Source organism: Xenopus laevis, chromosome 3S, assembly GCF_017654675.1.
Source record: "Xenopus laevis strain J_2021 chromosome 3S, Xenopus_laevis_v10.1, whole genome shotgun sequence".
NCBI lineage: Eukaryota > Metazoa > Chordata > Amphibia > Anura > Pipidae > Xenopus > Xenopus laevis.
The window spans coordinates 25,510,480-25,525,022 of record NC_054376.1 but is presented as its reverse complement, the minus strand read 5'-3'; the positions used below and the strand labels follow the sequence as shown (position 1 = coordinate 25,525,022).

Genomic DNA, 14,543 nt, shown 5'->3' with positions numbered 1-14,543 from the left:
GAAGGCCCTATGCAAAAGAGCATACACTCAAAGGGAAGGGAGTAATAAACAAGGTGTGGGAGTGGGCAAGATCGAATTAAGTGGGTTAGCAATGTGGTACTGTATGTGGTGTTGCATTTGGTAGTTAAGCAGAGTGAGGCTAGGCTTCTCGAAAGACGTGCGTTTTAAGAGATTTCTTGAAAGCAGAAAGGTTGGGAGAAAGTCGGACAGACCGTGGGAGAGAGTTCCAGAGGAGGGGTGCAGAGGAGGGATGCAGCCCTTGCAAAGTCTTGAATGCGAGCATGTGAGGAGGTAATGAGAGAAGAGTTGAGTAGCAGGTCAGTAGAGGAGCGTAGTAAGCGGTTGGGTGAGTATATAGAGATGAGTTCAGAGATGTAGGGTGGGGCAGAGTTATGAAGTGCTTTGAATGTCAGGGTCATTAATTTGAATTTGATTCTGAAAGGTAGCGGAAGCCAGTGCAGGGACTGACAGAATGGCGAGGCAGAGGAGGAGCGGTTGCTGAGGTGTATGAGCCTCGCAGCAGTGTTTATTATGGACTGGAGAGGTGACAGTCTCTGGAGGGGAAGGCCAATTAAAAGAGAGTTACTGCAGTCTAGACGTGATATGACGAGAGAGTGAATAAGAATTTTGGCAGCATCTTGGGTGATAAATTACATTTTTGTTTTTGTGATAGTTCCCCTTTAAGTACACAGCATGTAGTTGAAAAGGGTTCAAGCAAGATGTCACATTTTTTGCACTTTGCACCCAGTCCGGTGGGTTGCACCATTTGGTACAAATCACTGAGCCACCCAAAATGATGCTGCACTTTCCCATGAATACTGCACTGCCTGTCCCCAGCCCTATACTTGCCTCTTGTTTGTGGAAATAAAGTACAGGGCTATCTTGCACCCACAGCACTATGCACTGCAATTTTCACAAGAGCAAATGATTTATGAATGGGTCCTAAGCAGCACAATTTTGCAGAACGTGAACATATTAATGAAGATGCTCGGTAACTAATGTTTACTGTTTATATCCATGACAGATTGATGAAAGACGGAGATCTTACACTGTGGTTATTACCTGTCAGATTGCATGTAGCAGTGAGTGAGCATGTACAGTACACTTCCTCCACTGTGTCATTTCCGATCAGGTCACATGTGTGAGCAGCAGAGCAGAGCTGACATTTAGAAGGCTTACTTATCTGGACACCCTCGGGGCGGCCTGTACTGGCTCTTCTTGTTCATTTCATGACAAACAAGTGGATTTTGATTGGGTTATGACTGATTTAAGTGTTCCAAAAAGAAATTGACTTGCCTGTGTGTTGGGAAAGTACATTGCGTGTTTGTGAGGATGATACTTATCACTGCAGGGACAGAACAGAAAGGCGCCAAGTAATGGGTCAGCTCCAGCCATCAGGAGGGACTTCAGGGCATGTTGAAGAGTTTCCTGCGGAGCTTAAATCCAACAATAAAGCTTTCTGTCTCAGTTTTATCATGTTTGTGTTGTATATACTATCGTTGTCTCAAAAGTGTGCCACGCTGTTTTAAGGGTACCATATTTTGGTGTGAAATCCAACCTCCATTACCTTTGATACTGAGGCCTGTTCTAGATCATGCCGTCTCCCCAGGCCTGGTGCCTTGGAGTTATCCGTCACCTCAGGAATATATCCAAATATATCCAAAATATGATCATTTATCATGCAAGATGCTGCCAAAATTCTTATTCACTTTCTAATCATATCACATCTAGATTACCATAACTCTCTATTAATTGGCCTTCCCCATCAGAGACTGTCACCTCTCCAGTCCATAATGAACACTGCCGCCCGGCTTATACACCTCAGCAACCGCTCCTCCTCTGCCAGTCCCTGCATTGGCTTCCTCTACCTTTCAGAATAAAATTCAAATTAATGACCCTGACATTCAAAGCATTTCATAACTCTGCCCCTCCCTACATCTCTGAACTCATCTCTAGATACTCACCCAAACGCTTACTACGCTCCTCTACTGACCTGCTATTCAACTCTTCTCTCATTACCTCCTCACATGCTCGCATTCAAGACTTTGCAAGGGCTGCACCCCTGCTCTGGAATTCTCTTCCACAATCTGTCCGATTTTCTCCCAATCTTTCCTCTTTCAAAAGATCTCTTAAAACACACTTATTTAAAGAAGCCTACCGTCATTCTGCTTAGCTACTAAATGCAATACCATATGCTCACCTACCTACAGTATTTCTGATCTTACCCACTCCCACACCTTGTGTCTCAATCCCTTCCCCTTTAGAGTGTAAGCTCTTTTGCACAGGGCCTCTTCACCTCTTGTTATGTATGTAACTCTGTATGTTCAATGTATGTAATTCATGTGATTTCTTTGTATAAACATTTTAATGGCAGGTGAGTTTTTGCTGTAGTGCAGAATGTAGTGCAGTGATGGACATCTTTTAAGAATTAAGGGGCCCTAATGTGTGACCCATACCTACACACAAGAGCAGCAGATTATATTTAATGTAGTATTATATTTAATAGTGAAAGCCAAACACAATAGTAGAGAGAGCCTCATGTCTCAGTATCCCCATGCAACACTGTGTGACACTCTGCAGAAAAGTGTCAGTTGAATCAATTTCTGAACAAAGCACCATAGATAATTATACTATATGTATGTATACATCTCTCTGAAATCCATAAAATCCGTATTGAATGCTAACAAAATGTTCGCAAAAAGGTCCACTAATATGGGACCACATTGGAGCTCAAAGAGGCCACATATAGCTCTCGGATCTGCCTGTTCATCATCAAGTTGCTTTTGTTGCAAAGCAAAAATATAGCTGTTACCTGTCTGTCATGATTTTTATGATGTAGTTTTTATTTCTAAATTACACTGTTAACACTGCAAATAATCCACTCCACAATATAAAATTTAATTCCTGAACCAACAAGTGTATTTTTTTAGTTGTAATATTAGTGTGTAGTAGTGATGTGCTGCCCGACCCGATACCTGCGGGACCTTGCACGCTTCTTCGCGGGTGGCGGACGGGTGCGGGTTGAGCTCTTCTCATGCTCTCCCCGCCCACCACCGTCAAATGCCGACTTCCGGGTTCATCTTTTATAGATGCTGCACCTGCTCGCCCCACCCTTTTTGTGACATTATCAGTGGGGAGGGTCGGCGTGGGTCTATAAAAGCAACCCAGGAAGTGCGGATTGGGACGGGCGTGGGCCAAGGGAGGGCGGGTTAGGAAATCCCGACCCGCACATCACTAGTGTGTAGGTAGCCATCTCAGGTCATTTTGCCTGGTCATGTGCTTTCAGAAAAAGCCAGCACTTTAGGATGGAACTGCTTTCTGGCAGGCTGCTGTTTCTCCTATTCAATGTTAATGATGGAGTTGTAGTGGGACCTGGATTTTACTACTGAATGCTGTTCTTAGAACTATCAGGCAGCTATTATCTTGTGTTCGGGAGCTGCAATCTGGTTACCTTCCCATTGTTCTGTTGTTAGGCTGCTGGGGGGAGGGAGGGGAGTGATATCACTCCAACTTGCAGTACAGCAGTAAAGAGTGACTGAAGTTCATCAGACTGGGGACATGGCTGGGGGCAGCTGGGAAACTGACAATATGTCTAGCCCTGTGTCAGATTTCAAAATTAAATATAAAAAAATCTGTTTGCTCTTTTGAGCAATGGATTTCAGTGCAGAATTCTGCAATATTAACTGAAACAATTTGAAAAAAAAACTTTTTTCCCATGACATTATCCCTTTAAATAAACAGCTACTGGCAGCAACTGGCTCCTGTGTTGGTTACGTAGCCTCACCTGAGCACTGTTCCCAAGGGCTGCATTTCCCAGAAACAGTCTCTCATAAGAAACACTGCAAGTATACCTGTCAGAAAATAAGAGTTTAATTCATTAGCAGTACAGTTGGTGCGGAGTAGAAAATCAGGCTGCCTGGCTCTCATTCAAATCGTACTGTAATTAAATTGTATGAAGCAATACTGTGCTGAAACGGTTTTTAGGCAAAGCAGAAGGCAGTATACACAATATATCAGTGTATTTTTATTAGTGTAGTACAGCATGTGTGAGTGTTTCTTTTTTTGTAAAAATGTAAAAAAAATCAAACTAAAGTTTTGAACAAATACTAAACCGAAATCCTACCACATCTGCCTCAATATGTTTTTTCTCGTATTTTTAAAACAGGGATGAACCCTCCTTATGGACTTTTAACTAGAGGTCCCATGTGCACCTCTCCAACTGCTTCACTCAGACTCCCTAAAGGTGCCCCCATACCCCTCTACTTCTGATTCACACAAAGAGCTGTGTCAGCTATTTTTCTGGAATTCCTCACTTAATCACCCTGTGCCCAGCCTCTAGGCCTTTAACATTCCTCGAAAACACACCTTTTCAGGGAAACAAATCAAACCCCCTAATTACCTTGTCATTACTTTATTAGTTATGTGGCTTATGCCCCCACTATTATTATTACTCTTCCGTCTCTGATTGCTTACATCGCTGACTAATTCAAAACTGATTCAAAATTTACTGTATTTCCTTTCAACAAACTCCCAAAAGCATGTAGGCCTAGGGCGGCCAAAGACAGCCGCAATGTCTGTCTGTATCTATCTCTCTATCTATCTATCTATCTATCTATCTATCTATCTATATCTCTCTCTCTCTCTAGACTGATTGATTTATTTTTTATCTATCATCTATCATTTTCTATCTACAGTATGCATAATCTATTATCTATCTATAGCTATCAATTTCTCTCTTTCTATCCCTTGTCTATCTGTCTGTCTATCTGTTTGTCTATCTTCTTCTTCAAAAAAATGTATCTATCTATCTATCTATCTATCTATCTCCCTCCCTCCCTCCCTCCCTCCCTCCCTCCCTCCCTCCCTCTCTCTCTCTCTCTCTCTCTCTCTCTCTCTCTCTCTCTCTCTCCATCTATCTATCATCTATAATTTTTCTAGCTACAGTATGCATAATATATTAGCTATCTATCTCTTACTCTGTAATACTGAGACTGGAAACAAGGAGGATGCGCAAAATCCACATCTTCATTCAGTTCTCTTCTTTATAGCATTTATTTTCTGCCTTATCAGTATTTCTACCTGCTCAGATATCTGTCAAGATTTATCTATTTATACATCATACTCTCTGTATACTCTCTATCTGTATCTACAGTTATCTTACTATTATATATTTTTTTTACAGCATCTAAATATCTTCACACACATATATATGCATAAAATATATACATTTTGTCTATAGCAATACTTGCCTGCATCTATCTATCTATCTATCTATCTATCTATCTATCTATCTATCTATCTATCTATCTATCATCTCTCTATATATCTATCTCTTTCTATCTCTTTTTGTCTATATATATATTTTGCTATCCATCTCTCTCTCTATCTGTCCCATGTCTGTCTATCTGTCTATATGTTTGTCTATCCATCTCTCTATATATACATATCTGTCTTTCATCTATCTATCTACCATCTATGTATCATCTATCTATCTATCCATCTATCTATCTATCTATCTATCTATCTATCTATCTATCTATCTATCTATCATCTATCTATCTATCGATCTATCTATCTATCTATCTATCTATCTATCTATCTATCTATCTATCATCATCTTTCTTTCTTTCTATCTATCTATCTATCTATCTATCTATCTATCTATCTATCTATCTATCTATCATCTATCATCAATCATCTTTCTTTCTTTCTTTCTTTCTTTCTTTCTTTCTTTCTTTCTTTCTTTCTTTCTTTCTTTCTTTCTTTCTTTCTTTCTTTCATCTATCTATCTATCTATCTATCTATCTATCTATCTATCTATCTATCTATCTATCTATCTATCTATCTTTCTCTCTATATATCTATTATCTATCTATGTACCATCTATCTATAAATTTATCATATGAATATGCATGTTCACTTCATATTATAATGAAAATACACACATTATCAATTAATAGTACTTAACAAATTAATTACTAAATACTACATGTTGAAATATAGAAAAAAATGTAGAAAAAATTGTAGAAAATTTACAAAATATACTTAGGGCATTATTTATTTGCCAAATATAACACTGTATTGCCAACGGCAACTACATAAAATAAAAATATGTCAGTGGTTGTCATAGCCTTACGTTCCCGCTGTTTACGTTTCAGTAAAGCAATTTATATAATGCTCAATAGACAGGCCGAACAAAGGACAAATAAATGTCCTGCTTAAGATTGCACAGTATGAAGGACAATGCTCAAAAGCAGGATTGTCTTTCATAGAATAAGATGTCTGACCACACTACACAAGACAGGGCCACACAAGCAACAAATATGCTCAATTTGGGCCCATTTGTGGATGCAGCTGAGCCTACCTAGATCACTAGGGTTCCAGGAGACGTGTGAAGCATAAGGGCAGTCTCTGGGACATCACAGAGGGCATTATGGCCAGACAAGTTGAAAGATTGGTGATTCTTATTGCTTTGTGTGACCAGCATCTCTTACCCATTATTATTTTCAGGCACGAAATGCCGAACTGCGTCTGGTCAGTAATTCATAAACATATAAAGCACACCGAATAGTGGTCAATGTGTCCCAATTGTGGTGTATTGGCATTTTGGGCATCACTGGGTCCTTAACAAGTTAAAAGGACCCTGCACACTTCTTCCAACATAAGAGAAAGGTGAAGGTTTGGCCTGTGTGTATTCCTCAGATGTGACTGGGCCTTTGTGTTTGTCACCAGCATATGACACACTATAAAGGCTTGGCCCTTCTCTCGCACAGAAAACAATGGCAGAGCGTCTATGTGGATAAACCAGTTGAGCGAGTCGCTGAGGCCCCAGAGCACAATCTTATTTTAGAGCAAATATCAGGAACATATACTGTATGCAGCACATGATCACAAAGCAAAGCAATACATCTAGGGTAGACTAGGGTACATCTAAACTGAGAGATAAGGGTCACAGAACTGAATTGTGCTTAAATAATGGATTACAGGTTGGACGTGCAGCAGTACTGGGTAGGAGAGAAAAAGCTGTGAAGTTGAATTCCAGTTCATGCTCTGGAGTGGCTTCGCTGAAGGAAAATGTTGGCACCATAGCAAGGCTGGTACATTGTGTCTGTCATGGACCTTCCTGTTCCCCAGTAGGCATGGCCACATTCCTGAATCTCTCCTGTCTGTCAGGCAGGTATGAAATCTGAATCTCTGCCTCCTCCTCTTTCTCTTCTCTGTAGCACAGGTATGAACCTACTCCTCAGTCTCCGTCCCCTCCTCTGTTCCACGTCTGTTCCTTGTTCCCCAGCCCCCGGTCCTGCCCACCTCCTGTATCTAGAGCCCTCCTCTCTAGCCTTTCCTTTGGCATGGAGCTGGCACTGCCCATTTCCTGTTACCTGCTGTGGTTCATTAATTTTGGTGAGTTTGAGAATATAAGTTTCTGTTTCACCGCTTACTCTGTCTCCTCTAACCCCTCATATCCTTTCTTATTTCCCCAGACAGTCTCTCCCGCTCTTCCTTCTTCTCTCACATTAACCGTCACCTCTCTCTGCCAGCCTCCATACAAAGAAGTGATGCTGTTTCAGACTAACCACTGGTAGAAAGTGCACTGTCTAGAAATATATATTATATATTTACAGGCATGGGGCTTTTATCCAGAATTCAGGTTATCCAGGTTGTCTGGATAAGGGATTTTTTTTTGTAATTTAGATCTCTGTATCTTAAGTCTGCTTAAAAATTATTTAAACATAAAATAAGCCCAATGGGATTGTTTTGCCTCCAAGAAGGATTAATCATATTTTAGCTGGGATCAAGCACAATGTACTGTTTTATTATTTCTGAGAAAAGGGAAATCATTAATAAAAAAAAAAAGATTTATTTGATTAAAATGGATGTCTATGGCATATGGCCTTCCAGTTATCAAGAGCTTTCTGGATAATGGATCCCATACCTGTTTATTAAAACAAGGGATGGCTAACCTACAGATCTTCAGTAATTGTTAAATTAGAACCCTCTGGCTGTCAGAGATGCTGGGAGTTGTAGTAGAACAGCAGTTTAAGGGCTGTAGTGTTCTTTGACCTTTAATGCGTCACTAACATAATGCAAAATGATTATAGAAATTGTTTGTTGGCAAATAAGTGGAGATACCTAAAGCAAAATCTTTTTAGGACCCATCCCAAACTTTGGGGAAAACTATCTGAATTACATATACATTTTACAGTACATACATCATAGATATCAAAATAACTCATTAGTCAGGATCCATGTAAGGTCCCCCAGCAGCCACTAGTTCTGTTTCTAGTTCTGTCTCTATTTATTTTATATACGTGTGCTAGGGTACATTTGGGGTGAGTATATAATGGCTGCTTTAGATATTCTTGCACCTTGAATGACCGATGCACACTATTTTTCTATATCTGTACTTATTTCATGAGCTAAGGGTGCCCTGATCAAATGTTGGACCTTCAAGGGGTCTCTGGGCAAAGGATGGACCTTCAAGGGGGGCTAGAAATGATAAGCTTTGAAAACCATTGCTTTAGGGTAGGGCTGGAATTAGGGGTTGGCAGAAGAGGTGCCCACCTAGGACGCAACAGGGTGGGAGCGCTACGAATAAGGGAATAAGTGCGGCTCACCAAAAGTCCTTATTGGTTTAATTCCACGGGTTATCCTGTGTTCGATATCCGAAATCAATGTATCAGAAATGCAAATTGTTGTGGAACAAATCCAGGGCAGCAAACTCGACTGCAATATTGGGAAGCAGAGTTACACAACATGTTTCTGGCTAGTGTAAAGGAACATTCAAAAAACCAAACATTTAAAACCTCATGTGACTAGTCCAGTGCATCATGAGTAATTAACCAATTAGTATACCACATCCAATAGAGTGCATATATGCTAAAGTGCAACGTGGGTGGGGGTGCTGGACATGTACATCTTTTGTTTGCCTTTCCCTAGTTTTGGGCAATGTGAATTCCAGATTTTGCATGCAGTGGTGTGCGTGGGTGGTGTGTGTGCATGTGCATCAAGTTGAGATGGAGCTGAAAGTCTGAACTAATAAAGAATCAAAGATATTATGCTAGGGGGCTTTCTAAGTATAGAGACCATGTACCTAGGGACCCAGTCCTGCAATAATATGGCTGTAAATGATTATCTAGTCAGTAGTTTTCATTATACTTAATAACAATAACAGTGTAGCAGGTCAGTGGAGAATGTCTTTTATTTCTAAAAAACCTCTTGGGTCTGATAGGTGACCATAGGTTTTGAGCCTGACTCTACTGAGTCTAGCAGAACATAGTCACCACTAACATTCCTAATACAAATTAGTAATTTACTGTTGCTCATAGTCCAGAGTTGCACAGGGGCTCAGAGATGTGATTGAATAGATGCCCAAGGCTTAGCAAGACCTCCCAGGCCGCATTATCTAGTATTCATTTGCACGTTTCAGCAATCACTGTCTTAGACTTTTACTATATGAGGCTGTTATTTCACAGGCAGTCACTACACACACAGGGCATTGTATTATCCCATTATACACAAAGAGAGATGAGTAAGACAAGGTAGGGGTTTCATAGATGCATCTGCTTACATATAGACATTTTGAAGGCGTAGCCTGCTCCTCAGCATGGACAAAAGTTGGGTCAGTGGGGTGATTGAGAGAGTTGAGGCATTTGCCCGGGCGGAAAAGCACTTGCGTGTTATCTAGGCTCAAGTTAGTCTTAATAGGGTTCAAAAGCAAATATAAGACGAAGGCTGTACAATGTCTAATAAAACATCACAAATCCTTATACACCCATTGGCCTTACTCTTGTGTTTCAAGGTTTCTTTGGAGATAGTAGGTATTTTTTAGAGAACCTTGTTTGCCACTGATGCAGAATATAGAGTATAGCACTGGGAGCAGATAGTGCCTACCTAGAACTTAATTTTATGTTGTGCTTAACCATTTCTCTTTCTTGTTTGGATAGGTGTGAGGAGCCAGTCCATATTACACAGTTCATTAGGAAAATTCCACAACAAGTCATGGGTAGAGAGTAAAGACACATGCAGTGGTGTTGTTCTACTGTTCAACAATGACAACTTCAGCCTGGTAACTGAACACGTTTTTCTGTATATATGTATGGTCTTGTTGACATGATTTAAATTCAATGTTTGGGTTATGCAATAATGCGCTGATTTGGAGACCTGGCCACACATAGACCATTATCTGTATGGCCAGCTTTAGAGCTAATGCAGATAAGTTCAGCAAAAGTTCCTTATGGTGGCCACAGCTAGGGAGATATGACCATGCAGTTTACTTATTTATGGCCTTCCCAGCTACTGCAGCTGCAGAAAACAGGGTGTGGTTACACAATCCATTGGTATATGTACAGTCATTGGCAGAGCCATTTCCAGATTAATATTACTATAATCTGGCCATCCACATTTTTAGACACATCAATCGGTTCCTGACTGTCAGTCCCAATGGTTATTGCTCACATAACCCTAAATAGACTCCTTTGTGGAGGAAATGTTTCCAGCTTTCAGTCAGAATTCCTGCTTATTTTAGGATACCAAACTTGGCAGGTGTTTGCCCAAGTCAGAGTCTGGTCTGTGGTGGTACCAGTTGCTGCTTACCCTTCTGAGCTGCAGACCTTACCAGACTAGCCTGGTTCTATTTCTGTACCATGGTCCTATTAGCTTGGCAGGAGTATACTTTTATCTTGATATGATAATTGCTCATCAATTTGCAAGTTTAACTAGTTTGTTATCAAAGCTGATATATAATGGCTCTGCATAGATATTTAGGTATTTTAGCTTGGCATGATGTTGCCTCTCTGAATTTCTATGATGCTGCCTCCAAGATTCCTAACTAACCCCACGACTTTCTATTATTAGCCACCATAGATGTTTAGGAATAAAGCAAAATGAGAAGTAAGTAAGAACTGCATGCTAATCTAGCTACAGAAAGATTGATGGAAAGGGAGAATCAGAGCCTAGGAAATGAGTGCATGTGTCCAGCGTGTGAATGAACACAATCCGGGGATGTTGAATCATGAATATTGATAATACCTAAAAATAACAGTTCAAATGCTAAATATAACACGTTGTTTAGCTGTTGCACTCAGATAAGATCTTAAAGACCCAAGAGAATTCATGGAATGGAAAACATGGCGGAAATGGAAAGAGGGAACTAGTTTGGTAATTGGTGTGTGTACATCAATTTAGAGCACAACTAGCCATGCGTGAGTTCCTAAATATATATATATATATATGTATATGTATCAGCTCTAACACAAGATGTTAAAAACAGATATCAGTCAGATATCAGGTTCTTAGATTTCTTGTATTCAAGCCAGTTTTATGGTCTAAGATTTGTTTGTGTCCCTGCTAGCTGCTATGTGCATGAAGACTTGGTGGGTAGCGCCTCTACTTTTCAGTGCTAGGCTTGAGTGTTCAAATCCAGCTTAGGCAGTTTCTGTATGCCGTTAACCCCTACTTCCAGACTACGCACAGATGCTGAAGCCCTCTTCAGCATCCACTTCCCCTCTTACTTCTCTTGACCCCTTATTATTTTCTAGTCAAGGGCTTAAGACCATGTAAAGTGAATCAATTTGTACCCACTGGTACCCTGTGGCAACATTCGGTATTCTGTGCTTTTGCCATGGGAAAAAGAACCTAGAATATCAATGGTGGTTGAGGGTTGCAGTGTATCTTTTGAGGGACAAAGCTGCTGGATTAGAATAAAAAAGGTCCAGCTTGCAATAGTCACCATGTTGTAGGAAGAACAGTTGCTGTGAATCTTACGTGTTTGTGCTGTAGCAGCGTTAAATTAGCCTCCTAAATAAACTCCCTTTACTTTGCCCTCTCAACACATTAGTGTAAGGTTCAAGCTTCTCAATCTGTTGCCCTAGATTCTCAGGCATGTGCTTCTCATCATCTACTCAGATAATAAAACTTCCCTGTCCTGCTGACTGACCCTAGCCTCCAGCACACCCAAGTAATTGTGTTCCCAGTTACGACCTAAGAATAGCCAGGTATTGATCTTTCTCTGGAGAGCAGAACCTTGTACACTTTCCTGTAATTCAGGCTCTTCACAGCAGGTCAGAATATACACACATAAGGAAGGATTCAAGTCAATGGCACACTAATAAAAGTATTGATTTTCTTCCTTCTCTTAATATCTCTGACATGATGAAGGAACATAGTGAAAGCTAAGGAAACTGATTTATGCTTTGGTTGAGTGCAATGGAGGCTGTGAGAGATGTTGTCACAATTCTAACTGCACATACGCATTGCACAGATGGCTTTCAGGGTGGTAACATGATTGTTAGAAGAATGGATCCTGTACCCCAAAAATGGTGTTCCACACTTTTCTATACCCCTGAGCTGTTTGGCTGTTACAAGGTATTAATATACTGACCACTGGTGTGGATGAAAAGTGCTTTAATCTTGTGGCCACCTTGATCTCTTACCTCAAACAACAACTTGAAGGTAATTAGCCCTACATCTACCTGAGCTGTTCATAAGCCTTGTGCCTCTTGAACTCCCAATTCCCTCCTGGATTCACTTCCATTTTCTAGGCTTGGGGTTAAGCCCACGTGCAGTACTGTCTCAAGGCATGTTAGAAGAAATTAACCTCTACCCAAACAATAGTAGCAATGTAACTGTATAGGCAGTGATCACAACAGTTTGCTCTACATTTTTCTATACTCCAGAGCTGTTTTGCTGCTATAAATTATTGAGTTGACCACTAAAGCATGTGATGTGGCTGCTCTAGCTCAGCTCCTGACACAGGCAGTGTTCATCTTGGGGCCACTTTGATCCCTCATGTCAACACCCTGTAGGACAGGGGTGCCCGAAAAGTAGATCATGATCTACCAGTAAACCTCTAGCTGGTGATCTGTAGATCTCAAGATACTGTCAACAAGCAGCTTAACTGAATTACCCTTCTGTTTTCATTCAGCTATTTATTTTTAAGGTTACATAAAATCGTTGTTTTTTTAATATAAAGCAATATTAGTTCTCTCATAAATCAATATAATATTTAAATAATATTTTCCATGGAACATAATGCTAAATATGCTATTATGATTGTAGATCGTAATAGGACAACATCACTAAAAGTATAGCCCGTATTAGTAAAGTATGGGCACCCCTGCTGTAGGATGTTTACATAGTTTGTTCTTAGGGACAATTTTTCCCATGAAAACCTATGTGGGTAGAAACTGTCATACATAATGCCCTTGAAAGGGGGCATAGTTTTACACCAATAAGACCAGTATGGTTTGTTTTAGGCATTAAAAGCAATCACCTTTCATCCCCTCCAACAAGTGCCTGGCTTATTTTTCTCTACTCTATATTTTGGAAGGCCAGCATAAAGGCCAATTCGTTTCAGAATTAGGATGAATTCTTATTTGCTGTATTTTTGGAACTGCTGCAGGTATGGTTTAATTTATCTATAACCTTGTAATTACCTATCAAGTCCCTGACTGAATGTTGGCATAAAGAGGGTGGGCTTAAACCCAACAATTCTTAAAAGTGAGCACCTATATATTAGTGATTATACAGGCAATTGCTTGTAAGCTGAACTTGGCTCAGTGCTTAGATGGATAGTAGAGCAGGTAGGGAGTGAAATAATACAGGTTTGAACTGCCCCTCTTCTTTATACAATTTAATCACGAGGACAATAAACTTTACATTTGTTTTATTTTACTTAGGCATGTGATGACCATTGGAATGTGGACTCGCCACTGGCGCAGGTGGTATGCTTGGAATCAGGCTGTGGCACTCCAAATGCCACCTGGAACTTGCCGTCATCTCCTAACCCTGATGTTGAGGCCATACAAGGGGTTCAGTGTTCAGGTAGCAATTACATAACTTCATACAGATGAAATTTCACACAAAGGACGCAGTAGAAACATATAAGATATGTGGAATACAATGGTATTCATTCTTACACAAGAAGATAGAGGTGGCTTTAATGTGAGGATCACCTTTGAATAATAGTAAATGATACCTATAGTAGGCTCAGACTAATCATTCTGTTCAAGGCTTCTTATTATAAAGGGGCAAACTGACCTCTAATAGATTTTCTCTGTAAGTGTACACAGGTTGTTTTATTTCTGCTCTCCATGCATATTTGGATGCATCAGAGGCAGAGGAAAATGTCAAGCCCTGCCTTAGGCCTAAAGTACATGGGGCATTTTGACTCTTTGATGGTAACACACTTTCTTAAAGGATAAGTAAACCTTTAAAATAAGTGAATATAAAATTGATGAGGGTGTTATTCTAAGCAATTTTGTAATTTACATTCATTATTTATTTTCTTTTAATTCCAAGATAGTAAGGGATAAATGTACGAATTTTGTTACAACAGTGCCATCTGCTGGTCAGTTTCGGGCCAGTCTGACCACCAAGTAGTCAAGGAAGCTGTCAAGAGAGAGAAAGAGACTGCTCTGGTGTTCTTTTGCTTAGGAAAGATTTGAGAAAGGGTTCTAATTGTTTTTCCTAAGCAGAAGAACATCAGAGCAGCCTCTTTCTTTCTCTGGACAACTGTCATGACTACTTTGGTGGTCAGAATGATT

General features: G+C 40.2%; 1 protein-coding gene across 2 annotated transcripts in view; it reads left to right on the top strand.

The window, feature by feature from the left end:
- The first annotated feature begins 6,849 nt into the window (after positions 1-6,849).
- The window catches only part of LOC108712716 (deleted in malignant brain tumors 1 protein-like), a 29,089-nt gene continuing 21,395 nt past the window's right edge, over positions 6,850-14,543 (top strand). Inside the window, exons 1-3 of one of the 2 annotated variants that reach the window (XM_018255085.2) lie at positions 6,850-7,401; positions 9,945-10,066; positions 13,677-13,821. In XM_018255085.2, the coding sequence (XP_018110574.1) occupies positions 7,350-7,401; positions 9,945-10,066; positions 13,677-13,821 (319 nt within the window). In that variant the 5' untranslated portion in view covers positions 6,850-7,349. The remainder of the gene's footprint in view (positions 7,402-9,944; positions 10,067-13,676; positions 13,822-14,543) is intronic. The other variant, XM_018255086.2, reaches the window with a different exon arrangement.